General features: G+C 42.5%; 1 protein-coding gene across 3 annotated transcripts in view; it reads left to right on the top strand.

Moving 5' to 3' along the window:
* Nucleotides 1-545: 545 nt before the first annotated feature.
* sgip1a (SH3GL interacting endocytic adaptor 1a) overlaps nucleotides 546-23,616 on the top strand; it is a 62,085-nt gene continuing 39,014 nt past the window's right edge. For 2 of the 3 annotated variants that reach the window (XM_061078418.1, XM_061078416.1), the window contains exon 1: nucleotides 15,701-15,864. In XM_061078418.1, the coding sequence (XP_060934401.1) occupies nucleotides 15,846-15,864 (19 nt within the window). In that variant the 5' untranslated portion in view covers nucleotides 15,701-15,845. Of the gene's footprint in view, nucleotides 735-1,721; nucleotides 1,767-15,700; nucleotides 15,865-23,616 lie in introns of those variants that run through there. The other variant, XM_061078417.1, reaches the window with a different exon arrangement.

Raw genomic sequence — 23,616 nt, 5'->3', positions numbered from 1 at the left:
TCACCACGACAACTAAAAAAAAAAACAATATTTATTTTCCATTCATTTCCAGGCTGTTCTCATTCAGGTTTCGTAGGAAATACTACGAAAAGTGATGCACTAGAATTCGTAGGTTATTTATGTAGGTTTGCTTGATTGTTTGTCTCATCTTCCTCATCTCCCTAAGATATATATGTATATATATATATAGATATATAGAAAATCAACACACACATGTTTCTCTATCATTGTGTGGACACTCATTGACATAATACAGTCCCTAGCCCCTAACCTTAGCACATATACACACACACACACACACACACACACAGACACACACACTCAGAGGAGGGGGGGGGGGGGGTGGGGGTGGGGGGGCATCGTGGTCCTTACTGCTCGTTGGCTGCAGCTGTGGCCGCGTTGCCATGACGTCACACGGATCGATGCGGTGGGAACGCGCGGACACGGGAGGGAGGGGGAGAGAGAGAGAGAGAGAGAGAGGGAGGGGGAGAGAGAGAAAGAAAGAGAGAGAGAGACTGAGTGAATCCACACCGATACTTCCAGGAGGGAGGGAGGGACGCAGAAAGAGTCGGTGCATGAGAGAGGAGACATATTCAGTCCAGTTGTGTGTGTGTGTGTGCGCATGTGTGTGTGTGTTGGAGGATCGTCAACATGCGTGCGTGCACACACCTGCACGTTATTCTCTCCAGCGGCTTATAATTGACTCAGCGCTCGACACACTGCACTGACATAAGGTAGGCTGCAGTGTGTGTGTGTGTGTCTGTGTGTATGTGTGTGTGTGTGTATGCATGTGTGTGTTGGTGTCTTTCCTTACCTCTGTTTGTGTATGTAAGTGTGTGTGTGCGCGGGTGCGTTCACAGTCGCTTGTCAAGGGAGAGAGAGATACAGGGGGAGAAATAGAGAGAGATAGATAGATAGAGGGAGAGAGAGATAGAGGGGGGGGGGAGAGAGAGAGGTCACTAAAACGCAGAACGAGTTTCTCCTCCTGGGCCACAGTGTCAGGAGATTCAAGCTGGAGGCCATGTGACTGCACAGAGGCCTGCGGGGATTGGCCGAGGCCACGCGTGACGTCAGCCAACTGCCTCCGCCCCTTCGAGCTACCCCCTCCTCAGCCCTCCCTCCCTCCCAACACACACACACACACACACACACTCCTCAGGCCTCCCTCCCTCCCAACACACACACACACACACTCCTCCTCCCTCCCTCTCCCTATCTCTCTCTCTCTCTCTCTCTCTCTCTCTCTCTCTCTCTCTCTCTCCCTCTCTCTCTCTCTCTATCCTGCCTCCTTTATTTATTTATTTCCCTCCTCTCAGCTCTCCCCCACCTCTCAGCATCCTCAGCTGAGCGTGTAGGTTAGAGCAGCATCCTCCTCCATGGCTGAAGCCCCAGCTCTGATCAGCAGCTAGGCCTGGACCCGTACCCCTTCTCTCTCTCTCTCTCTCTCTCTCTCCCCTCTCTCTCTCTGTCTACCTCTCTCCACATCTCTCCCTCCTGGGCTGGTTGACAGGCGACGTCTGGCTGGGGAGGAGGGGGGGGTGACGAAGGCTCACCGTTAGCCAGGGCGTTAGCCGGCCATCCATTCTACTGTATCTCTCTGGTAATCGGGGGCTTCTTCTCCATCTCTCCCTCTCTCTCTCTCTCTCTCTCTCTCTCTCTCTCTCTCTCCCTCTCTCCCCCGCCCCCCCGCTCCCACACCTCCTGCAACTCTCATTCTCCAGGCTCATTGGAGATAGAGGAATGCAAATCTGCAACCATGATGGAAGGTAAGAATATTTTTTCATTATTATGTCGTCCCCTTTTCTGCTGTAAATCAGAGTAATCCTCCTTTATGTCCTTGTCCTACAGCGGCTCATCTGCTAGAAAGCATGCATGTGTGTGTGTACGTGTGTGTCTGTGTGTGTGTGTATGTACGTGTGTGTGTGTGTGTGTGTGTGTATTTGCTTGGGAGCTTCAAATGTCATAAGCTGTCCTGCTATTTTGAGGACATACATTCCAGTGACTTGCATGTTATCCCGAGGAAAAGGCCACAGCCACTGAATGTCTGTCCACAGGGGCACAATGGCGAAGCGTGTATACCTTTTGTGAGTGTGTATCAGTGTGTGTGTGTGTGTGTGTGTGTGTGCATATGTCTGAGTACCAGCCCCCCTTCTCCCGCTTCCCATCGTAAAGGATTATTTGGATTTATTGTGCAGGAGGGCTTATGTGCCCAGCTGGCTCACTTGTATATATTCTCTTTGTATGTTGTACTCCGAAAACACATTCACACACACACACACACTATCCGTTCAACCATCCAGCCCCGAGATTTGGTGCGTTCACGTGCACTTCTCTACCCACCCGTGGTCGGACTGATCCCCCCGGTGTGTCAGGTTGAGCAAACGGAACATTGACGGTTCTTTTAATATCATGTCCCTTTAACTGATGACATCATCAGGGGGGCTAGGCCAGTGATGGAGGGATGAATCCCTACAGCTCTGCAGCTGGCACGCAAAAGCCCTCATCCTTCCATCCTTCCATTCATCCATTCATTCATCTCTCTACCCATCCATGTTTTTCACAGTGCAGCTCTTGTCTTTGACCGTTTACCTTTTTGAATCGGACTTGACTCATATAAGCTTTCACGTACATTTCTCCAGGAAGTGAAAATTGGTTTTACATAGCTTGAAATATCACTTCCTGCTTGTTTACCCCCTGTAGTTAAATGTTTTTACTTTTTACATCATTGTGTTAGTTCATGTTTCCAACAGGCCAGATGATGCTGTCATTCCGGCCTGTTTACTCCAGTGCAGCTGATAATTGAGCTCAATGGCAGTGTGTTCTGCTCAGGAAGAGTCTAATTAGATGGTTGTCTGCTTGTTTGTGTGTCTGTGTTTGGACATGATCAATGTTATTCGGGCCTCTTCAGGTCTTGTGGTTTCTTATTATGCTGTTTAACAGTGGCCAGTTCTTTTAAAGGTAGTAATGGACTAGTGCTCATGTTTTAATTATGAAGGGATATGAGAATATTGGATTTTTAAGATTTTGCAGTAGTTTTAAGTGGAGTGATTTCAGCAGTAATTTCCAGCCATTTAATCCACTTTAGCTTTTAAGTCTGGTGCTTGTTTCAGCATAGATGCATTGGAAGGTGCTGTAATGTTTGCTTAGCCAACATTTCTAAGTTTTACAGAAGTGGCATCATTCAAACTTCATAGGGTTGTTAGGTTCAAATGATAAAGCGCCAAACTGTCCAGTTAATTTCATAAAGAATTTATACCAAAAGGAAGAAAACCGCCAAACATTCAAATAGGGGGTTCTTATCTCAACCCTTTGAAAACTGATGATTCAACAATAACGGCGATGCATGAATGTCAGATAACGGTGTATTATCATATTGCTCTGCTTCTGTGTCACCCTGACAGCAGCTTTTAGAATCGTAACAGCATCACTGTTTGTCAGTTGCACATCGTTACAAACTGCTCAGTCGGTTATAGTTGAGACAAAACCCCCCGATACATTTGGCTGCACCCTTTCTGTCCTTGTCATAGTTGGGAACAGAGCCATTATGTCTAATAAGCTCATGTTGACTGAGCAGGTACAGATGAACACTAGATAATTATGAATATTGTATCTCTCTGTGTGATAATAACCGACGGCACAATAGCTTGAAGTTAATGATTAACCCAAGGTTACAGATTCAGTATTTTCCCTGAGTTATTAGTATTTGTATGACAGTATAGCTGTTTTCAGATATTAATTAGTCTTTCAGATATGAAGAGCGCTGCAGGAGACGTGGAGGTGACGTTAAACTTCTGATGCTGAAATTGCATGTTTGCGTGTACAGCACATCAACAATGGGGTTGGCCTTCATCACCTAAATCTCTTGTATCTCATTGTCCTACCGAGTTGACATCTTCGTCTTCCTCATCTTCTACGTCTCTCACTTCTCCAGATTTCAGTAGAGGGGTTGGCAGGAAAAGTTTAGGAAAATGTCTGGAGCAACTGACCTGGACGTTTGCGTTTTTACCTACAGCCCCTCTGGAAAGCCTCCGCAAAAATAATTCAGTTCTTGTCTGAAAGCACCTAATGTGTCGTGAAGGTAAATCCTTGATCTGTGTGGTGTGATGAGTCTATTTTTGAGCTTTGTAGATTCCAGACAACCACTTTATTCTCTCCATCCCTGAGAGCACTGCAGTACACAAACCTCATGGTTCGGTTTAATGCAGAATTAGAGCTGCAGTGTGGCACAGACAAAGTACACCAGCAGAACAGATTGCTCCTGCAGTAAATAAGGATTCCACAACTTCACCTCAACAGTAATACACGATAAGCTAATCTAAAGCTCCTCCTCCACCCCTGCAAGTGTGCTGTCCTGTCATCGTCTGCTTTTGTCACGAGCCAAGTTGTTAGGTAACAGTGACAAGGAGAAAAAAAAGAAAAGCAAGACAGACCGTCTGCAGAGGGCTTCTCCCTCCACTGGCATGGCTAACGCAGGCTTAACATGGACTGTGTGAGGGCAGGATTACAGTCAGGTGTTAAAATTGGATGCTAATCCTGGTTAGCTCTGCTTTTTAAAGCTACATACCACGGCCAGCATGGCTGACTCTGGGTAACACGCAGGGTCAACACACAGGGCGATGACTTCATTTTAACCCCACACAGACACAGAGGCTTCCCCTAGTGTCAAGGGTGCCGGTCACCATCAGGCAATTCACTATCAGTCAAACCAAAACTCAATCAATCACCCTCTCCCCCTGTATAAATCAACATTATATTACTTGATAATATCTCACAAATGTCCTGGTTTTACTCCGCATGGGATTGTTGGTTCTGTGGGATGTGATGTATCCATCGTTGTGAGGCAGTAACAAATCTCCTGTTTGCTTTTCTGTACTCGAGAGAGCTCGCACTTGCGTGGTGGTTGTTTCAAAAGTGACTCACTCATCTCTCCTCGAGGCAAATGTGCCGTGTAGCATGGGATTCCTAATCTCGTTGGACTTTTGAGGATAGGAGCTGTAAGCAGGGGGCTCAGGCATCATCGAGGCCACTGGGAAATTCAACAGATACCATTTTTAACTGTGTGAGAAGAGTATACCCGTTATATACTCCTCACATCAGTGATGACTGTCAAAAAACAAAAAGTAAGGTATTTTTGTCTGTGGATATTCCTGGTCCCCAGAGGATGAACTGTGAAGCTTAGTGACCCTCTGACCTTATAGTGCTACCATCAAGCCAACACATGCCCTTGTACACAAGAAACAACCTTCAAATATACTATGTAGTCACAGCATTTTCTCCTGCTTCCTATAGTGGCTTAACATTGTAGTATTTTGTTCACTGTCCAGCCCTAAATCTAAACTTTATACGCAAATTATCTCATCTCAACCTTATTTGTAGATTCTTATATAACTTTGTCGAGCACGTATATATTCCCATGGGATAAACCCCTTTTGATTTGAATCACCTCGTGGCATTTCCTGCAGCATCGCTATCAGGAGAATGTTAACAATGCACTGATGAGGCTCCAAGTTTAGCAGAATTAGCATGTTGTTGTTGTCCGGACGGCTTCAGTGTGTTGTCAGGATGTTGTTGACTCCATCCAACAGTTCTGCTGGCTGTAATAAGCAGTGCAGACTCGTGAAGGCCTGCAGACTCGTAGTCCTGTTAATCCCAGTTACTCGCTGTAGGAATCACACTGTCACAGGGAGATCCAGGACTTAAGCGTTTGACTGGCTGAGACCTGGATAAACCCTGGACTGGAATGCTGCAGAGCAAAGGGCAGAGAGGACACCAGGCCATATGCTTGGCTCCACCGCCCGGCTGTGAAGGTCTCTCAACCTGACTTTATATGTAATGATAACATTACGTTTGCTTGCTTCGCTTATTATGGTCCAGTGGAAGGAGGGTATCAAAATATCAAATGATATCAGTGTAATTGAATTGGTTTTGAAGTGATAACAAATCAAGTTCTGTCTGTTTCAGATTATGGCAAACAAGCATCGCCACTGACTCAGCTTTTCAGAATTATCTCAGCATAAAAGATGAAGCTTTCTAAATTGTTATGAATAACTGGAGTTTGTGGTAGAGTGTCAGAACTGAGACTCTATCTTACTATCCAGTTTGTTTTAAAAGGATTATATTTATGCTGATAGACATTAAACCTCATGTCTAAAGACCTGAGTCAGAAGATGGTTTGCTTGTTAAGTGATAGCAACATCATGCAGACTGTGCAAAGCAAACACATATTATACATTTGCATTAGAAGTAGAACCCAGACGATCGGTTTCCTTTCAAAGACAAATCAATATCTGTATTTATTTGTAGGGATATGCTCCGATTTAAAAACATTAGTAACAATGCAGAAAAGATGTGTATTTATGTTTACATTTCACGTAAAAAAAAAACGTTTTATTAATTCAAGCTCCTTACATTTTCTTATTTGCGTTTTCTTTTTATTCATAGATATTTATGATAAAATGTATGTTTAAATTGTAACATAATATAAGACCCTCAAAATCCATATTGCTTGCGCTCTAATGGACAAGATTTGATTTCTACTAATTAAACTCCCTCAACAAAAAGCAATAACACTACCTTGTTAGATGTGGATGGCATCATTATCTGTGTTATTGTAGAGTTGAAGTAATAACACTTACAGTAGTTGGATTGTGGAATTAATTTTTCTTTAATCACTAACATGCAGCAGTTATAAACAAACACTGCGACATTGATTACTACAAAAACAGCTCCCTGTTGCCTGATGAAGCCTCGGAGAAGGATCAGTATTCTCACATTGTCAGAATTGTCAACTGGATTCCCTATTTACCGTCACATCCAACAGGCTCTAACTCTCCCTTCAAGGGACAGCCATATGGTTTCCGGGGTAACGACAGCGAGGCTGACTCATGTCTGTTTAGGTTAATGACCTGAGCAGTGGCTCCCAAGTGCAAACTTTAATTGATTTATGAATAAACTGGTATTTAGGGTTGTTAGAGGATGAGCACAAAAACATAAACAATGACAGCCAGATGTGTGCCAGGCGTGTAGCGCTGTTGTGGAAACATAATGATAATTATTTCCTCCTGAAGGCTTTTGTACAAGGATCGCTACACCGCCTCATATCACAGACCCAAATGAGTAATCGCATGTACTGCCACCACTGGACCGAACGCATAACTTGTGTAGGCTGGTGTGTCAGAAGCAGCCTTCAGTAGCCTTGGAGAACTTTATGATGGAACAGAACCGCATACATCTGTGAAATATGAAATGCAAAATGCAGAAATGTGCATCCCTGCCATGTTTGAGTCACAGTTTGAGTCAATATTTATTTTCGTATCACTCTTATCTGACCCACTTTACTCAACAATCTACTGATCATATCAAATAAGAGCTGTATACATTCAGCATGATAACTAATACAAACCAAAATGTACAAATTGTGATTAAAAACTAGCTAAAATGACAGAAATCATCTTTGAGAAAAATTTATTTGAGGTGTACTGGGTCCATGTCCCATTCACTAACATAGAGGAGGTGGGATTTTTGACCTCAACTGTAGCCAGCCACTGGGGGTGGGGGGGCGGTGATTAAAATGCTTTGTCTTAACTTTTGAGGAGCTGTCATGTCGTCCATCTTTATACAAAGTTTATGAGTGGACCACAGCGGGAGTGGCATGTTACAGCTTTAATAACGTGATCAAAGTAAATATGTGCCCACCTGTATGTGACATGTTGCATACCGGTGGTTTGTAAGTTTGTAAAAAGGATGGGGAGGTGATAGACGAGGTTTCATCTGTATATATTCTGAGATGTGACAACCCTGGGTCCCTGGCTTTCCCTAATAATGACACAAGAGTGTGCACGGATGCTAGTATGACAGACAATGCTGCCATGAAAAACATGTGCATGTGTACGACTCTTTGGTTATCAGAGTGTGGCAGACGTGGAGGACAGCTCGTTGTCGAATGTGTCGCAGTGGAGCGGGTCCAGTGTGGCTGTGCATGACAGAGAGTTTGACAAAGACCCGAGTTAACTTTCCCAGAAACGAAGACACGCAGGGACAGAGCGTCAGGAGAGGAGTCGGAAATGAGTCCCCTTGTTCTTGGTCGCACTTTTCCTAGCACCACATTCATTCATTCTTGGACACTGCAGCACAACATCCTCACAACAGCACATTCAAATTCCATCTTGTTCTCACACACACACACACTCACAAAGGCAAGCTTATGTAATGACGCCCAGGATTCCGAGCCAGATAAACAGGCATGTTTGTGTAATTCACTGTCAGCTGGGGGAAGTTGAGGTTCTCTTCCAATGTAATCAAACTGTTTCCTTGAATGAATGATCAGACTCAGTGACAAAATATCAGATAAATACAACAACAGCTTAAACTGCTTAATAAGGTATTTGTGTGCTTGGATCAGGCTTTGAAGAAGGAGACAAGTTAATAAATGAAAAGCACTGCACAATTAACCTGTTAAGACTCTTTGACTTCATAACGTTTCCTGTAATTGTCCCGTCTGATCTCCCCCTCAGTGTTGTCCTGGTTTATTTAAACTGAAATGTTCCACAGAGCACAGCAACAACAAACAGGAAGTCGCACAGACTCTGAACCAACAGGGTGTGGATGATGTTTTTCGGTCTGACAGGGCCCACACAGAGATTAGGGAAGCCTGCTGTCAAAACAGTAGGTGATTTGCCATCATAATCTCAAAGATCTAAAAAGATGTTGCAGTGTTGTGACTGCTGCTGCAACACCGTGCCCATCACTGTGTGTTCATGTCGTGGTTCATGACAGTGAAAGGAGCAGAGTCTCTGTTGGCTCCATCAACAAGCTAGAATTCAGATGAGAACCGATGAAATGTAGATCTTTTGTGATGTTGCGTACAAGGAAAATATGTTGTGGATGTTGTGATGTGATGTGCTTCATCAGCGTAGATCCGCTCTGAGCCTAACACCATGGATTACAAAGCCCTAGTGTATCTTTCTTTCAGTCCTGGGACACAAACACACAAAAAGTTTCATAATAGTGTCTTTTACGGAATTCGTAGTGGAGCAGGAATGGGACGAAGGGGATACAGGAAACGAGATGCTGCTACAAGCTCGGGGATGATGAGAGTAGTGTACGACATGATTCCGGATGAAACGGGTAAACAAAGCGAGGAGTGGTTGGCATAGAGGAGTAGATGAAATGAGTCAAAACGTCCAAGTGGCGTTGCGTGAGAAGGGGAGAGATGCATGGAGAGCAGCAATTCGTGTCAGAGCCCTGGAGGGAGAGGGCTAGACAAATAGATAAAGAGGGAGAGGAGAGGGGGCAGCTATCATTACAAAAAGCCTATATTTTGGTAAGTCACTTCCTTGTTTGTGGCTCATCAGCTCATGTGGTGGGACAAGTGATTTAGTATCGAGTAGGATGCACAGGAGCTCATACCTCCATCAGGACTTACACTCTATCCACCATGTTTAAAGAAAGTGGCGAATAATGGGTTCCTCCACGGGTCATCACTCGGGAAATGTCATGGACACAGCCTCAGTAGTTTTTGAGTAATCCTGCAGACAGCCGACAAATGGCAAAGAATAACCTCACTACAGATGGAGAAATAAACAGAGGTGGTTGCACAAACTTGGTTTCCTAGCTTTTATTTAGTTTTCTTACAATTGTTTCAGTGTTGCAGCCTTAAGGCTTATTTGATTCCACATATTTACCCAATTCTGGTACTGGTAAGTGATGAGATTTAGATTTGCCAATAGCGCTGTTATCTACGACCCTGTGCCAATTTGACAGTAGCTTCCCGCTCAACATGGAAAGGCCTGCTCTCTGTTGAGGACTTTTCATCACCACCTTCTATACCTGCGGATTTAGCCGGATATTTCATAGAGGGATGAAACAGAGTTTTTTTTGGAGTGAGGCCATAGGTTTCGAGCCAGCAGAGCATTTTCACTGGATGTCACTGAGTGCAGGATGAGTCATGGAAGCTTTGGAACCATTTTACTGGAAGAGAAAAGAAAGGGAAAAAGGGACTTTGATGTAAAATCACTACGATATTGGTTTGTTGATGCATTTTGTCTGGCAAATAATCAAGAAAGCAATAATTAACACAAGGGCACAGGATTAAAACTGGCAAAAATGGTTGATTTTCCTATCTGTCTCCACTTCTTGATTGTATAAAGAGAAACAAATATCTATTGTTCATTGTCATTTATAAATTGATTTGTGGCAATGTCCATTCATCCTCAACTTTGATTAGTGAGGAAGGTTTTTTCTCTTAAACCCATCAGTGTTTGTACAAAGGTGACCATGACCCTGGTCTTTAGCCATGTTTGGACTGGAACTAGGTATCCTCTGTGTGTTCTGACCACAGGGACCAAGGTCTAAATTAAGTTCCATGGAGATCTTTTTACCCTCCAACAGGCCAGTAGGACTTTATGAAAGGGTCCTTTGGGTTGGTTGAGTGCTCCAACCCTTAATTTCAGCTGCCTAATCTCAGCATTGGCTTGTAGAATCTGTTTCCTTACTTGAAGTAGGATTGCAGGTGCTTGTTACGATTGCTTATTAGTGTCTTTGTACCTATGCCACCAGGTCGTGATCACCATTGTTGATGTTTCTCATCTAAACGATTGAATAATGATGGTTGGGTTTATTGTTCTCTCTGATGGTTTGACTCTCCGTCTGCAGTTCCCTCCATTCTCAGCCTCAAACTATCACTTCTTCATGTCGGTACCTTTCTTTTTAGTGCAGCGATCTTTAACTTTCTTTTATTTCCCATTGTCCAACTGATTTGTAGCGCTTCCTCTTTTCTTTTCCTGCACTTTGTTTCCTATTATTGAAGAAAGGGTGAATAGACATGGTGGCGCGGAAACCCTCAGGGAAGAGAAATTTATTTGGCCATATAATATTAATGTGCTTCTGTGTGTAATGTATTCCGCTCCCGGGCCGACGGTTAGCGTTTGGCTCAATCTTCTTTGACTCGACTTAATTATAACAATTGATTAAATTTGCAGGGGCTTTAGGAGATAACTGTGGGCACACTTGATCATTACAGGAGCACTGATTAGATGTGTATTTTTATTAATTTTTTGTTTTACCCGCTTACCTTCAACTTGCATTATCTGCTTTAATTAGTGATTCCCTTAAAATACCGTACGGGGGGATTTAGGGAATATTTATGATTTACTTAAAGCTAAATAGGCTTTTTCCACTGCAGAATTTAATTAATTGTGCCTCAGTTTTCTCATAATATAACTTATCGCCTGCATGTAATATCACCTACTAGTGAAGAGAATAGCATCAGTTTTAGGAGGGAATTTCAACCTTAAGTGCGGCACTAAGAAAATATAGCAGCAAACAAAATAGGCCATGAAATACAAGATAGACTGCTGACATCAGTGTTTCATGATTCTTTCCAGGCTTCAGCTTTCCTGTTCTTTTCTTCCTTCCTCCCTTCGTTTAAAAATATTCCATTTCAACACAAGCTAGAACAAGTGTCATCGTATTCTTCCGTGTTTGTGTGAAACGTCCCCTCTTTGCCATATCCGTGGATTTGTCTGGGTCGAGCACTCTGCGTGTATTTGTACTGCGTGGTTGTGAGCCAGACCAGTGCAAACAGATGTCAGTTTCAATCAGCGGAGGTTGCACTAGCACTGTGACGCAGAGACACAGCCACAGGAAGAGATTAGCAGCGTTTAGATTGATAACTGGATGGGATGAGAGATGTGGGGAAGAGGGACAGAAAGGTTAGATGGGCTGCAGAAAGAGAGAGAGACAGAGAGAGAGATGTCGGGTGGGAGAAATGTGATGCATGAGAGAGGGATGAACAGTGTTTTGAGATTATGATTAAAGAGAAACACGACATGCGTAGATGTGTCTCGCCAGCTTGTCAGTGACATGTTGTCAGGATGCTGTTGTTTACTTGGAAAGTTTCTGATGGTGAGGATGTCAGGCTTTCCGTTTCTGTGCTCTCTGTTTACGTTACGCTATGCGCCTGTTGTACATCCAGGCTTAAATGAAAGAGCTGAAGAAACATCCCTTACTTTGTTCATCCTTGCATTCAGGAGTATGGTAACGCAGAATGCTGCAGTGTGTGTACACACACCAAGCTGTGGGACTACAAGTTAAAAATAAACCTCTGCAAAATAAGTCACAAGTTGATGTCACCCACTTTCATGAGGTCATTGTTATTGGTCCTTAAAACATCACTAAATAATCACCGGTGTGTTTTTGTTTGGATGGGAACAATATGGCCCACAAATTTGTTTTTATTGCTGGAGACTGCTCTGTCTCATGGACAAAAATAAAACACAGGTGATTAAGATGTTGTTGTTGCTCATAATATACTTCTTTAGTATTGAAGATGCAAATCAAGCTCAGCTCTTTTTGTAAGTCAGATATTTGTATTAAGTTTGATACAGGTTTTGTAAGTGAGCAGGAACATACTTTACCTGTAACTCATAATGAACATCCCTCCATCCATCTATCCAAGGTTGTGCTGCGGTGGCATATTCTCTGCCTTGTCATCATTAGTATGATGTAGCATTATTTCTGACACTGTTAATGCAGTTACACATGAAACCTGTCAGGCAAACCTCAGTGCACCACAGGAGACTAACGACACAGAAAACCTAGAAAGAAAAACCCATCCTCAACCTCTCTGTTGCTACAGCTCCTCTTCTCAGCCTCCGTCTGAAACAAATGCCCGCCTCCTGATGCAGCCCAGTCTGTTCTGATTGGTCAACTGCTTCCAGTGCCTGTAGGAAATCCCATCCTCTGCTCTCGCTTTTCCTGGCTTTGCTAGGGGGGGTGTCCTCACCATACGAGGCGTGCATTATGCCAATGTGGGGCATTGTGACATCACAATGACACAGTAGTATCAACCGGTACACTGACGTGAGCAGTGTTTTCTGTGCAGGATAGGAGCTCCCTATATCAACTTAGCAGAACTCATACATGTATAAAAAACTAGAGGGAAGAAAAAACAGATACGTTCTTTAACTAAACTAGAACCCATTCTTTAATCCCAGCGAAATAACAATTACATAAGTGTAGCAACAGTTTCAGTTTTATTAATGAAACAGGAATAAGGAGCTGTGTATCTTCATGAACTAAAAATCATGTGTTTATGCACACAACACTTCGTTAGGATGAATTGTGTGTGTGTGTGAGATGAATAAGATGCTGTTTAGATGACTTGGTTGTTCAGCTTGTCGTTGTCCCAGCAGCCATCAGATGGATGACTCATAGCAGATAGGATTTCATTAGCAGACATCAGGCCTTCCACAGAATAGAGGAGCCATTGATTTTCACCATATCAGCAGGGAAGGGAGGCAGAGGGGGAGAGAAAGGGGGAGGAAGGGAGACATGGGTACAGAGAGAACTGCAGTGGAGAGAAAACTGTGCATCAGTGAAACTAAACAACAAGACACAAAGCACCTGTCATCTGTGGTCCCACTGTAACACAATGCTGAGGAGGGAAGTCTCGGTGCACTGCTCAGTATCTGTGTCTATAATGAAAGATGGTTGCAAAGGGTTTCTCATATTCTGTTTGTGTCTTTTTTATTTTATCTTCAGCAAGTTGTTAAGATTCATCAGGGGAGGATGGAGATAGAGACTCCTTTTCTCTATTGTTGTTGCCTCCGACAGGGAGGATGGGTTTTCACCTCTCGTTGGTTGGTTTGTCAGCAGGATCATGCATCTTGGCGAACGGATGGGACACTAAATTAAAGTGTGGAGCTTCTGTTCAAAGGGGTGGCTCCTGAAATAGTCTTTAACATAAGCTGCTTTCAGACATGTGCTGAACTCTGGAGTTACTCTGGAGTTCCCCAGAGGAGGTGTTTGTGTGAACACCCAGGTGAGAGCCTCCAGAGTTTCTGCGGACCAAACCCTCTAGTATAAAGTCGGCAGCAAGTCTAGAGAAGCTGAATTTTCATGTTACACAGTCCTGTCTTTTGTCTCTCAACTTCCCATAACCATGCAGTGATGTTTTTGTCTCTTGATGTTACCTGAGATTACAAGTTGAATTTAATTTGGGCAGACGCTGACTTGATTTACTTTCTCTGATGCTACAAAGGCAGCATTGGAGCAGTGACTGATAAGAAGCAGCAACAGAGACTGACTCACATCAGCTTATACAGCACTAGCTCTAGATGCAGTGATTCTAAAGGTCCAAATGAGCTGGAACCAACATATAACCAGCAATATATACCACCTCTCTGACATTACAGTGAATGGGAGTCAATTGGGGGTGAACTGGAGATGATTTGTGGGGTTTCCCATTTCCACACAGACTCATCTTTTAACATTTCCTATGACATTCATTGCCTCATTGACCTTACTGCTCAGGGGCTGAGGGAGATTCATATTTGGTCATTTAACAACTTTTCCAAAACAAATGAGCCACGACAGACCCGAGTGGTCAGAGCAGAGTTTGTCCAAATTAAAAGGGAGGCCTAAGGAACAGGGAAATTACTGCCCTCACTTCACCACAACGTTGACTATGATGTTACGGATGGTGACGGATGCAAGGAAGAGGAATGTCATGTTTCTCATGGAACAAAATGAGGTTGTTTTACTCAAGTAGTTAATGTTCACACCAATGCAGGAAGTTTGACCGGCTCCTCTCAAACCGTGTAGTTTTTTATTTTTTCCGTTTTTGCCCCAGAATCACAAGGTTTTTGTTTTGTCCAACTAAAATGGAGATTGTTGTTAGCTCTGTTTATTGCTATCTGGGTTTGTGTCAGGTATTCCCCTAGCGTATTAAAGCAGCTGCTTTTTAGCTGATTTTGCTTTGAGATAAAAGTGGGCAGTGAAGTGTTTCTGCATTTAAGTACGGGAAAGAAAAGACTCATGGGACCAGGTCTTATTTTGTAGGAATCTGTTTTTCCCACCAATGCTAATTTCATTAATTATATAGGCACAGTTAGTAAAGAGGTTTTAACAGCATGAATGAAAATTAGTTGGTTTATGAAACTCTAACCTGACCAGTGTAATAATACAGCCATTCTCTCTAAAGGTAATTATGCAACATGCTTAAAATGCTCATGTTTCTTATTGACATGCCCTAGTGCTAAAAGATCATCTCTGATATCTCATTAGGCCTCATGAAAACATGTTGAATCCAGGCCTTCTGTTTCATTTACTCTCCTACAAAATATCAGCAACAAGAAACAGAGCTTCTTATTCTTTTTAATCACAGCGTGAGAGGGAGCCGGGTCTAACCCGTCACCGACATCAGACTCTTTCAACCCCTTTAACGCTGTCTCATAAAAGCACAGCATTGGAATTCTATGAACGGAACAAGCATGTGCATCTGTGTCTGTGTGCACAGTCAGTTGTGTGTCAGTGTATGCTTGAGTAATTCTGTTTGATGTAGGGCCACACCGGCCTCCATTTTGCATGACTTTAGCTGCAGCCTCGGAAGCAGGGTTCTCCTGGAATGGCCCCTGTAGTTGTTTTAGAAGTACCAGCATGTTGCATAACATGCAGTCACCAAGAACAATGTCTTTTACAGTACATTTGCAAAGCTTGCACAGCGGGTTTTGCTGCACATAGTGACAAGTAGCCCTTTCAGAGAACCCTGGGTTATTTGTTAGTAGGATTGCGCAAAGACAAGTTCACTGATTTCCACACACAATCTGGATCCGCGACAAAAATTGACTTGTTTTTTGCTCCAGGTTTCGTGGTAATCCCTCCTATCAGTAGTTTTTGCAAAATCCTGCTCATGACCAGACAGACACAGACCAAAACATTTCCCTGGCGAAGGTAACTTGTGCAGCTCCGGTCCAAATGATCAAACTTGACATGATAAGTCATTTAGTTCATTGGAATAGCTCCCATTTCTGTTTTCCAATTCTACAATAAGAACTAGACAACTGATGCCACGCCTTGGCAGAGGTAAGAGCTCAACTGAGGAATTCTTGTTATTTCAGATTTTACTCTGAGGTCACAGTGTCTTGAACGACAGGGGAAATGTTCTTGATTTCCTAAACTGAAGCCTTTGCAAAAGTATGTGCGCGTGAATGTGTGCCATCAGAATGACATGTACAGCAGCAAGGGGTTCTGTAAATAACAACACTAATGGTTCATATGGCGACGATATACCATCTATACAGAGGAGTAGGGAGATGTTTGTGTTGCCTCAGTCAACCTGTGGGTAATATGAGCCTTGGTTATATTGCAGGGCGTTAGCATGTCACTGGAATTGATGGTGTGTTCCCTCAAAGTGGTTCCAGCTCTGGTGGTTCATCATGGTTTCCTCACCTCTCTCTCTCTGTATCTCCCACTCTCCCCTCCTCGTGTCACTCTCCCTTTCACTCCCATCTCCTCTCTCTGACACCACTCCACCTCTTCAGCGACACCAGTATAGATTCTTTATGTGAAGACTGTGACTATGAGAAGATTTAATAGGCCCTTGTGTTAATTAACCATAAGACTGTCGAGACATTCCTTTCCCCACCAAGAGTCGACTAAACCTGTAATCTGGGTGTGAACTGGCGAGAGGTGGAGTCAGCGGTCGGCCTTAACCAGCATGAACTGAGATTAGACCGTTGGGAGTAAGTAAGGGAGGTGTAATCCACAGGAATTTAGACCAGGCTTTTTCTGGCTCCTATAGTTATAGTGGTGCTGATGTAATTTATTGATGAAAAGTCTGCAGCGTTGAAACAAGTCCGTGCTGCTGTGTTCCTCTACTGCTTCTTCACTCCCTCTGTTCTGTCCCCATTTTCATAATTTGTTCTGTTCGGCGTTTTTTTTGCAAACAAAGTCATTTCCTGTTCTTCCCTGAGGCACATCGAGGAGGACGTGACCAGGGTGCATCCGAGCTACTGATGCACACACACACACACACAGACACACACACACACACACACACACACACACACACACACACACACACACACACACACACACACACACACACACACACACACACACACACAGGAACACACTCGCTGCGTGCTGCTCATGCGGGAATTTTACATTCTGGGACGACCAATGCAGACTCACAATCTGAACGCTTACCCACTGTACACACACACACTTTGTTTCTCGTTGGCTAGCAGAACATATAGACGTATCATATAAATCACATAGCTGGTGATGGATGCTTGAAAAGTTCCTGACTGGATGCCTGAAAAGCCGAAATATGTTACCAGCGGAGAAGTGGTGTAGGAGTTCGTCCACATCCCTCTTTCATGTCTCTCTCACTTGTCCCATTCATCTTATATTTTAAGTTAAGATATTTTGATTTGATTCAACCTGGTTGAAGGCTCTGGTTTGATCCCTGGTTGTCAAGCAACTGCTTATGGAGGACTAATGAATCCTGAAATAAGGGCCAGGAAGTTTTGGAAATGTTTAGCATTTTTTATAGTGATTAAATTCAGTAATTGAGCGTTGGCTGAACTAATTGGCTAATCAGTTAGTGAACAGAGATTAAATCACTATAACAAATCAAACTGTGAACTGGGACTACAGATCATTGGAGCCAACACAACACAGCCTGTCTCCGGAGACCATGAAGTGCTCATAGTTAAGTTCCTGGTCGATTTGATCTTAGTGTATCAGAACTCTACCGACCAATGAGGAGCTGACACTGATGAATGGGTTTATCCTATTAATAGGACTTGTGGTAGAAGAGAGAGTTCATATGTTCAGCTTTACCATCAGTTTATGTGCATATACGAGGACGGGTAAACACAGGGTAAAGATGAAGAGGAGATCAGATCAGAAAGGAGAGGGTGGAGATTTTCTTATCATCTAGTTGTGTGATTAAATAGCAGAATAGCAATTATGAAAGGTTCCAACATCGTTTCAGAATCATTCGATGTGCAGCCCAGAGTTTATAGAAGGGAGTCACAGCCTTTCACATGATTAATTTGTCCATTCTCCCACAAAAAGGGAAATTGGCTTTGAGTCGAGTGCCCATACAATACCCAGGATGACATCTACCAATACACACACACAGACACATACCGACACACAAACACACAGAACCTGAGAACAAGCTGGGTATCCTAAATATATGGTTCACCGGGTGTAATGGAGAGAGGAAGCAGAGTTTCTGTGGCATAAGATGCTGATTCACTTCTGTACAATAGCTGCTTTATTTTATTATCTCAAGTTGCTCCAAAAAGTCTCTGTTTTACCATTGAAGCAATGAAAGTGGGAAAATAACAATGAAACTGCTGTTCTAAGATCCAAGAGTATCACTAACACATCCAACATAAAAAAAACGGCTCTCTGTTTAAAGTAAGGATTTAATGGTTTTACATGTACAGGATTCACAAAGAGAATATTTGTGGCACTATACTATATTTGTGGCATTATATTTTGTTGAAGGATTATTCCATTCAGCACTGGAGTACTTTATATCGAGTGTAATAACAAACTCGTCTCATCTTGTTTTTAGATAATTTGGCAGTTTCTATTTGTGACTCTCACTTTTCCAGTTCTGCTGCAGGGCCTTGAACTTCTCAGCAAATATTGATTGAACGGTCTGTAATCATTGGAGCTGCACATGTTAGTTTTGCAGTCATTTTAAACAAAGCAACTGTTCTGAAAGTTGTGTGTGTGTGTGTTTGTTTAACAAGTTACAATTGCAGATCGTGACTAGACACCTCAAAAGTATGTGTGTGTTTTAGCGCTCTTTCCCACCTGCTTTGTTTAGTCTGGACTCTCTGAATTTTCAGTTTCGTCCGAACAAAAATAACAGGTGTAAAAAGGGGCCTCAGACCACGGTCCATAATGTGGTCTGACCAAAAGAGGTGGTCTCAGTCCGGATCAAACTTTTTTTTCAGATAGTTTGTACTTTCGGATGAATTGCAGTAAGTTGAGAAAGCATTAAACAGTGGCAGGAGAAAGAGAATTGGAAGCAGCTTGCAGGATTGCCTGTAATCTTTGCCTTTGATGATATAATGCTTGAATGATGAGTATGTTCATTTTGCTGGTAGGAATACCACAATGATATCACAGTGGCAAAGAAATTAGTGGAGTGAACTGACTCTTTCATTTTCCCCATTCGAACAGAAAGGTTACTTTTTCCGATACACTTTAATAAAATAGATAGCGAATACAACAACAGAATTGACATCATTCCATCGTCGGATGTCTGATGGTCTACAAACCAGTCGGTGTCATGTATAGGTAGACACAGGCCTCTTATGTGAGGACGAAAGGACGAACAAACTGCATTCAAATTCTTCAGTTTGCTCCCTGAATTAGAATGTGACACCAAAACCAACCGGATCAAATATCAACAATGTAAAAAGGACATGAATGTTTGCTTCAGTTCCGGACTTTAAGGTGAAAATGCCCCGAGTCTGTTTACTGTCCCTAAAGTGTTCACTTAGACTCCAGGGTTTTGTGACAAATATACACACAGCTTCTTTGCACTTATACCTTCAGTTTTTTCTCCATTTGTGGAGCTTGAGAAAAGTCGGATGGTCTGTTATTATGTTCACTCAGTTTGGAAACAGAGTAATGTACCACAAAAGCCAGGTTACCTCAATATTTTTCCCAATTGTGTCCTTGAAAACAAAAAAACAAAAACATGAAACTCTATATCGCCATTTCACATACATGTTTAGTTGTGGTCTTTATCATGACACGTCATGTATGTTCAAAATATTTTCCAAAATTGCCATTTGCAGAGGACGATGCTGTCTAAGGAAATGCTGTATATTGTTTAAAGAGCTTATGGCTTTTCCTTTTACACCTTCAGATCATCCTCCCACAGGTCTAAGTTTGAGAACTACTTCTCCGGCAACAGGGGGCGCTATGCTTGTCTCTGTGTAGTTAACTATAAATCATCACACAGTCTGTTGTGTGAATTGTAAAAATTGATTCATGAGTGACTCATATCAAATGTGGGCTTGTGTTTGCTGTGTATGTGTGTGTGTTTATTTTCTTCTCACCACAGACCCTCCATCCTTCCTCCTCCTCCTCTTCCTCCTCCTCTCAGTACAATGGAGCGTTAATACTCTGTGGAAAAACAGATCTCTCAGTTTTATGAAAAAATATCCATCCTCTTATCTGTGAATCACACTTCATTGTCCACCCACTTTATCTTTTTCCTTAAGGCCTAACAACTTTGAGTCGCTGCGTTTGATATTAAAACAATGATATATAATACTTTATGTATTTAGCTTATTTGCTTATAGTCTTAAAATTGACTGTGGCAGCCTTGATTGTATGGAGGACATGGTTACTTCCTCACACTATTTATAACTGAAGCCAAATCTGACGAATTTGGTGCCAGAGTCTGCACAGTAGTGATGATGGTTTGAAGCCATGGTAACGAAGTCCTGAAGATTAATGCACTCGAACAATCCTGAGTCAGTGTCCACTAACATGGAGAAGGGTTCTTCCCCCAGGTGGTGATGGAAGCACTTTGGCTTAACTTGTGAGGAGCTGTCATGTTGTTCATGTTTAGAGTCTATGGTGAAAAACTCAAAGAAGAACTTGTAAAACAACAAAAAAAACATCCCTGTTTACATCCAGTGGAAACAGAACACGGGAATCCCAGTGGAATCCCCCTTTCTGCCCCTTCTGGTTAAACTCTTCTATTCTGAGATGTTCCCAGAATAATGTCCGTCCTTTGCTCAAAGCTTCACTTAGTTCTCCGGTTACTTCAGCTCTGCACCATCCTTTTGATCGGTTGATATTTTACGACTGGCTGCGATCAGACGAACAGTTTTATATGAACCATTATTTTGGGGGTGTTATTTGAAGCATGTGAGACCAGCGTTTATAAATGTTGGGTTCACTGTGGCTGAAAGCGCCACAGCACCACACTTCACCCCCCTTGAGGTTTTTCATGTTTTACAACCAGAAGTTAAAGTGGATTTTTTTGGGGTATGTTTGTACCATTAGATTTACACGACCACTTTGGAAAGTGTAAAATATTTCTGGCCACGCTTTCATAAAGCTTGACACCGATATGTCCCTTAAAGGCTCAATTGGCATAATTTTAACCACCAACTGATAAATAGCTGGTTCCCTATGCAGGACTTCCTTCATTAAATATTATTTCAAGAGTGTGAATCTCCCCACTTCACCTCGGAAAACTACGTTCAGGAGATTTTTAAAGCAATATGGGATATTGACTGAGAAATACTGGAGCTTTACCACTCATCCTGCCCATCACTCTGCTCACATAAATGAGGAGGGTGATAATAAATGTCCTTGGTGTTTTAGCCTTGAGCTCAAACCCGAGCTGGAACCTGCAGGAGAAAGAGGATGCAGTCCAATTGAATTCTTTTCATCCTTGAAGATCTGCAGATGCATCAGCAGAAGTTTTTTGAGTGCAGCTGAAGCTAAAGTTGACCTTGCTTATGCAATGAATTGATCCCTGTAGCCTTGCTTCGTGTGTGAATGGTGGCAAACACTTGAGCCGGGAACTGTTACCGTATTTTCTCCACCAGTTAAACATAGAATATCATTTTATATCAGGCAGAAGAAGAAACACTGCTGTTCTGGCTTTGGTTATATGTGCTTTCGGTCAGTTCAGGTTACATAGAGTTTCAAGAGAATCGAAACCCATTTGGGTACTTGTGCAATATATTTGCAGATGTGTTACATGAAATGACGGCATGTTTATCCAATTCCAACCCACAACCATTTGATCACTGAACTTCAGGGTGTTAACGCAGTATCTGATGTGTCTGAGGTAAAAGATGAACTAGTCCACTCTGCTCTCTGGACCTGTCTTCTGTTGGTGTTGTCTTACCTGCAGCTACATCGCTTGAGCAGCTTTAGCCTTGAAAACCCGACAATATCACAGTAACTGACGTCACACGTGTCTTCGCTCACCATCATGAGGTGAGAAAACATATCTGTCAATCTCTCAGAGGCTGATTTTCAGGTTGCTGACATGCAGGTCACACCTCCCCATCAAGATATTCAAGGATTCCCATTGGTCCTTGGAAACCTTATGAATTTGTGAACTTTGACATTGTCATAAGTCTTGGATTTAAATATTTCTGTGCAAAAATTTTGATTCTCTGTTTTTACTGAATATTAGTAAAACGTCTTCATGTGGCTGTCAGCGTGCGTCTCTTTAACTCGTAAATAAGTGTCTGTCTCTATCACTCAGCTAACATAATATATTGTTTTGCTGTGTGGCTTTAGAGAAAGCAATACACCACATCGTCTGCCGTCACTAACACAGTAGAGAAGTAACCTCACAAGACCACCACACATTCAAGTCTGTCTTTTAAATAGTGTTGTCATCATAACAAGCATTGGTGTTTTAACAGTAAATAACAGCATCTCTAACAACACAGTAACGTGTCCCTTGAAGACCCATGAATGTTGAAAAAGTGTTGAAAAAAATTCATCCTGGATCCACCCCCTGATCCGGATCTGCCCCAAAATTGATTGTTTTTTTCCTGAACCCTCCCACTTCCCTCCTGGTAATCCATCTAGTAGTTTTTGTGCAATCCTGTTAACAAACAAACTCAGATGAAGGAGTGGAAACACCGCTGCCCGGTTCAGTGTGTGAATCTGTGCAGGAAAAGGACTTTATTTATTTATGAAAATGTATGTATCTCTAAATCCAAACAACAATGTATCTCTGACATTGTTTTGCTATTTAATGAAGCTGTGATGCAGTGTTATTTATTAATGAACACTTGTGTGTGTGAATAGAACCATTATCATGAGGAATGAGGAACACTGGGCCCATTTAGTGGAGCACAGCATCCTGGTGATAGAGGCCCGCTTGCACAGTGAGCATCCATTTTTTGGGAAAAGACACTTAAATAAGAATGAGGGCCTCACTTTTCCCAAGCGTCTGCAGAGCAACTGCTGCTCCGGTCGATCCGATTGTTGAACATCACTCCAAAGCTAAATCAATGAGCCAGGTGACCGGGGCTATGAAATGCACTATGCATGAAAACAGAGGATAGTTTTCCTGGTCTGGCTATTCCATCCTCCTGTGGTACCGAGGTTCAGCTGGTCGCAGCAGATGACATTTCACTGTCAGGTTGAGTGTGGCCGAGAAAAGAAGGAAGAGTATTTTTACTTTTGGTTATTTTTTCTTCGTGGAAGCTTCTGTTTTGATAGGAGGACATGACTGAAATAGTTGGGGACACATCTCCATGGAGAGTCGTGGGGCCTTCAAGGGCTTTGGACAACTGTAGACAGGCAACACCCTGTGACATTTAAAGAGGCCTCGATAGAAAAGTTTTGCCCAGCAACTAAAGGTTTAAGTTATATATTTTTTTTAATTTAAAATCAGTTAAAAGGATTAAAAAAAAATATCCTTGATAAAAAATTATTTTAAGACCTAAAAGAAATAATTACTTTATGAAAATGTTAAGTTAAATAATACAAATAAAATACAAACGATTTAAGTTAAAAGCCTGATCTTAAAATCTGCAATGAATGGAGCATTCCTCAGACTATAAACATCACACTCAAGTTGTAGCTAAACTCAAGTTTCACAGCTACACGCTTCAAACTCATAGATGTAGAAAAGAAAACCCCAAAACTGTGTGTTTATAGCAGTCTATAGTAGTCTTTCACAGTATGTGTCTTCAACTGAATCTTGCAAATAAACATCCAGGGCATTAAACAACCAGGCTCATTATGAATCTCATTATCGGGTAAGAAACAACTACTCATTTCCCGTCTCTGTGGAACCAGCAG

The sequence above is a fragment of the Limanda limanda genome, chromosome 9 (assembly GCF_963576545.1).
Source record: "Limanda limanda chromosome 9, fLimLim1.1, whole genome shotgun sequence".
NCBI classification, from domain to species: domain Eukaryota; kingdom Metazoa; phylum Chordata; class Actinopteri; order Pleuronectiformes; family Pleuronectidae; genus Limanda; species Limanda limanda.
The sequence above is the reverse complement of the archived record's forward strand: the minus strand, read 5'-3'. Positions and strand labels throughout refer to the sequence as shown.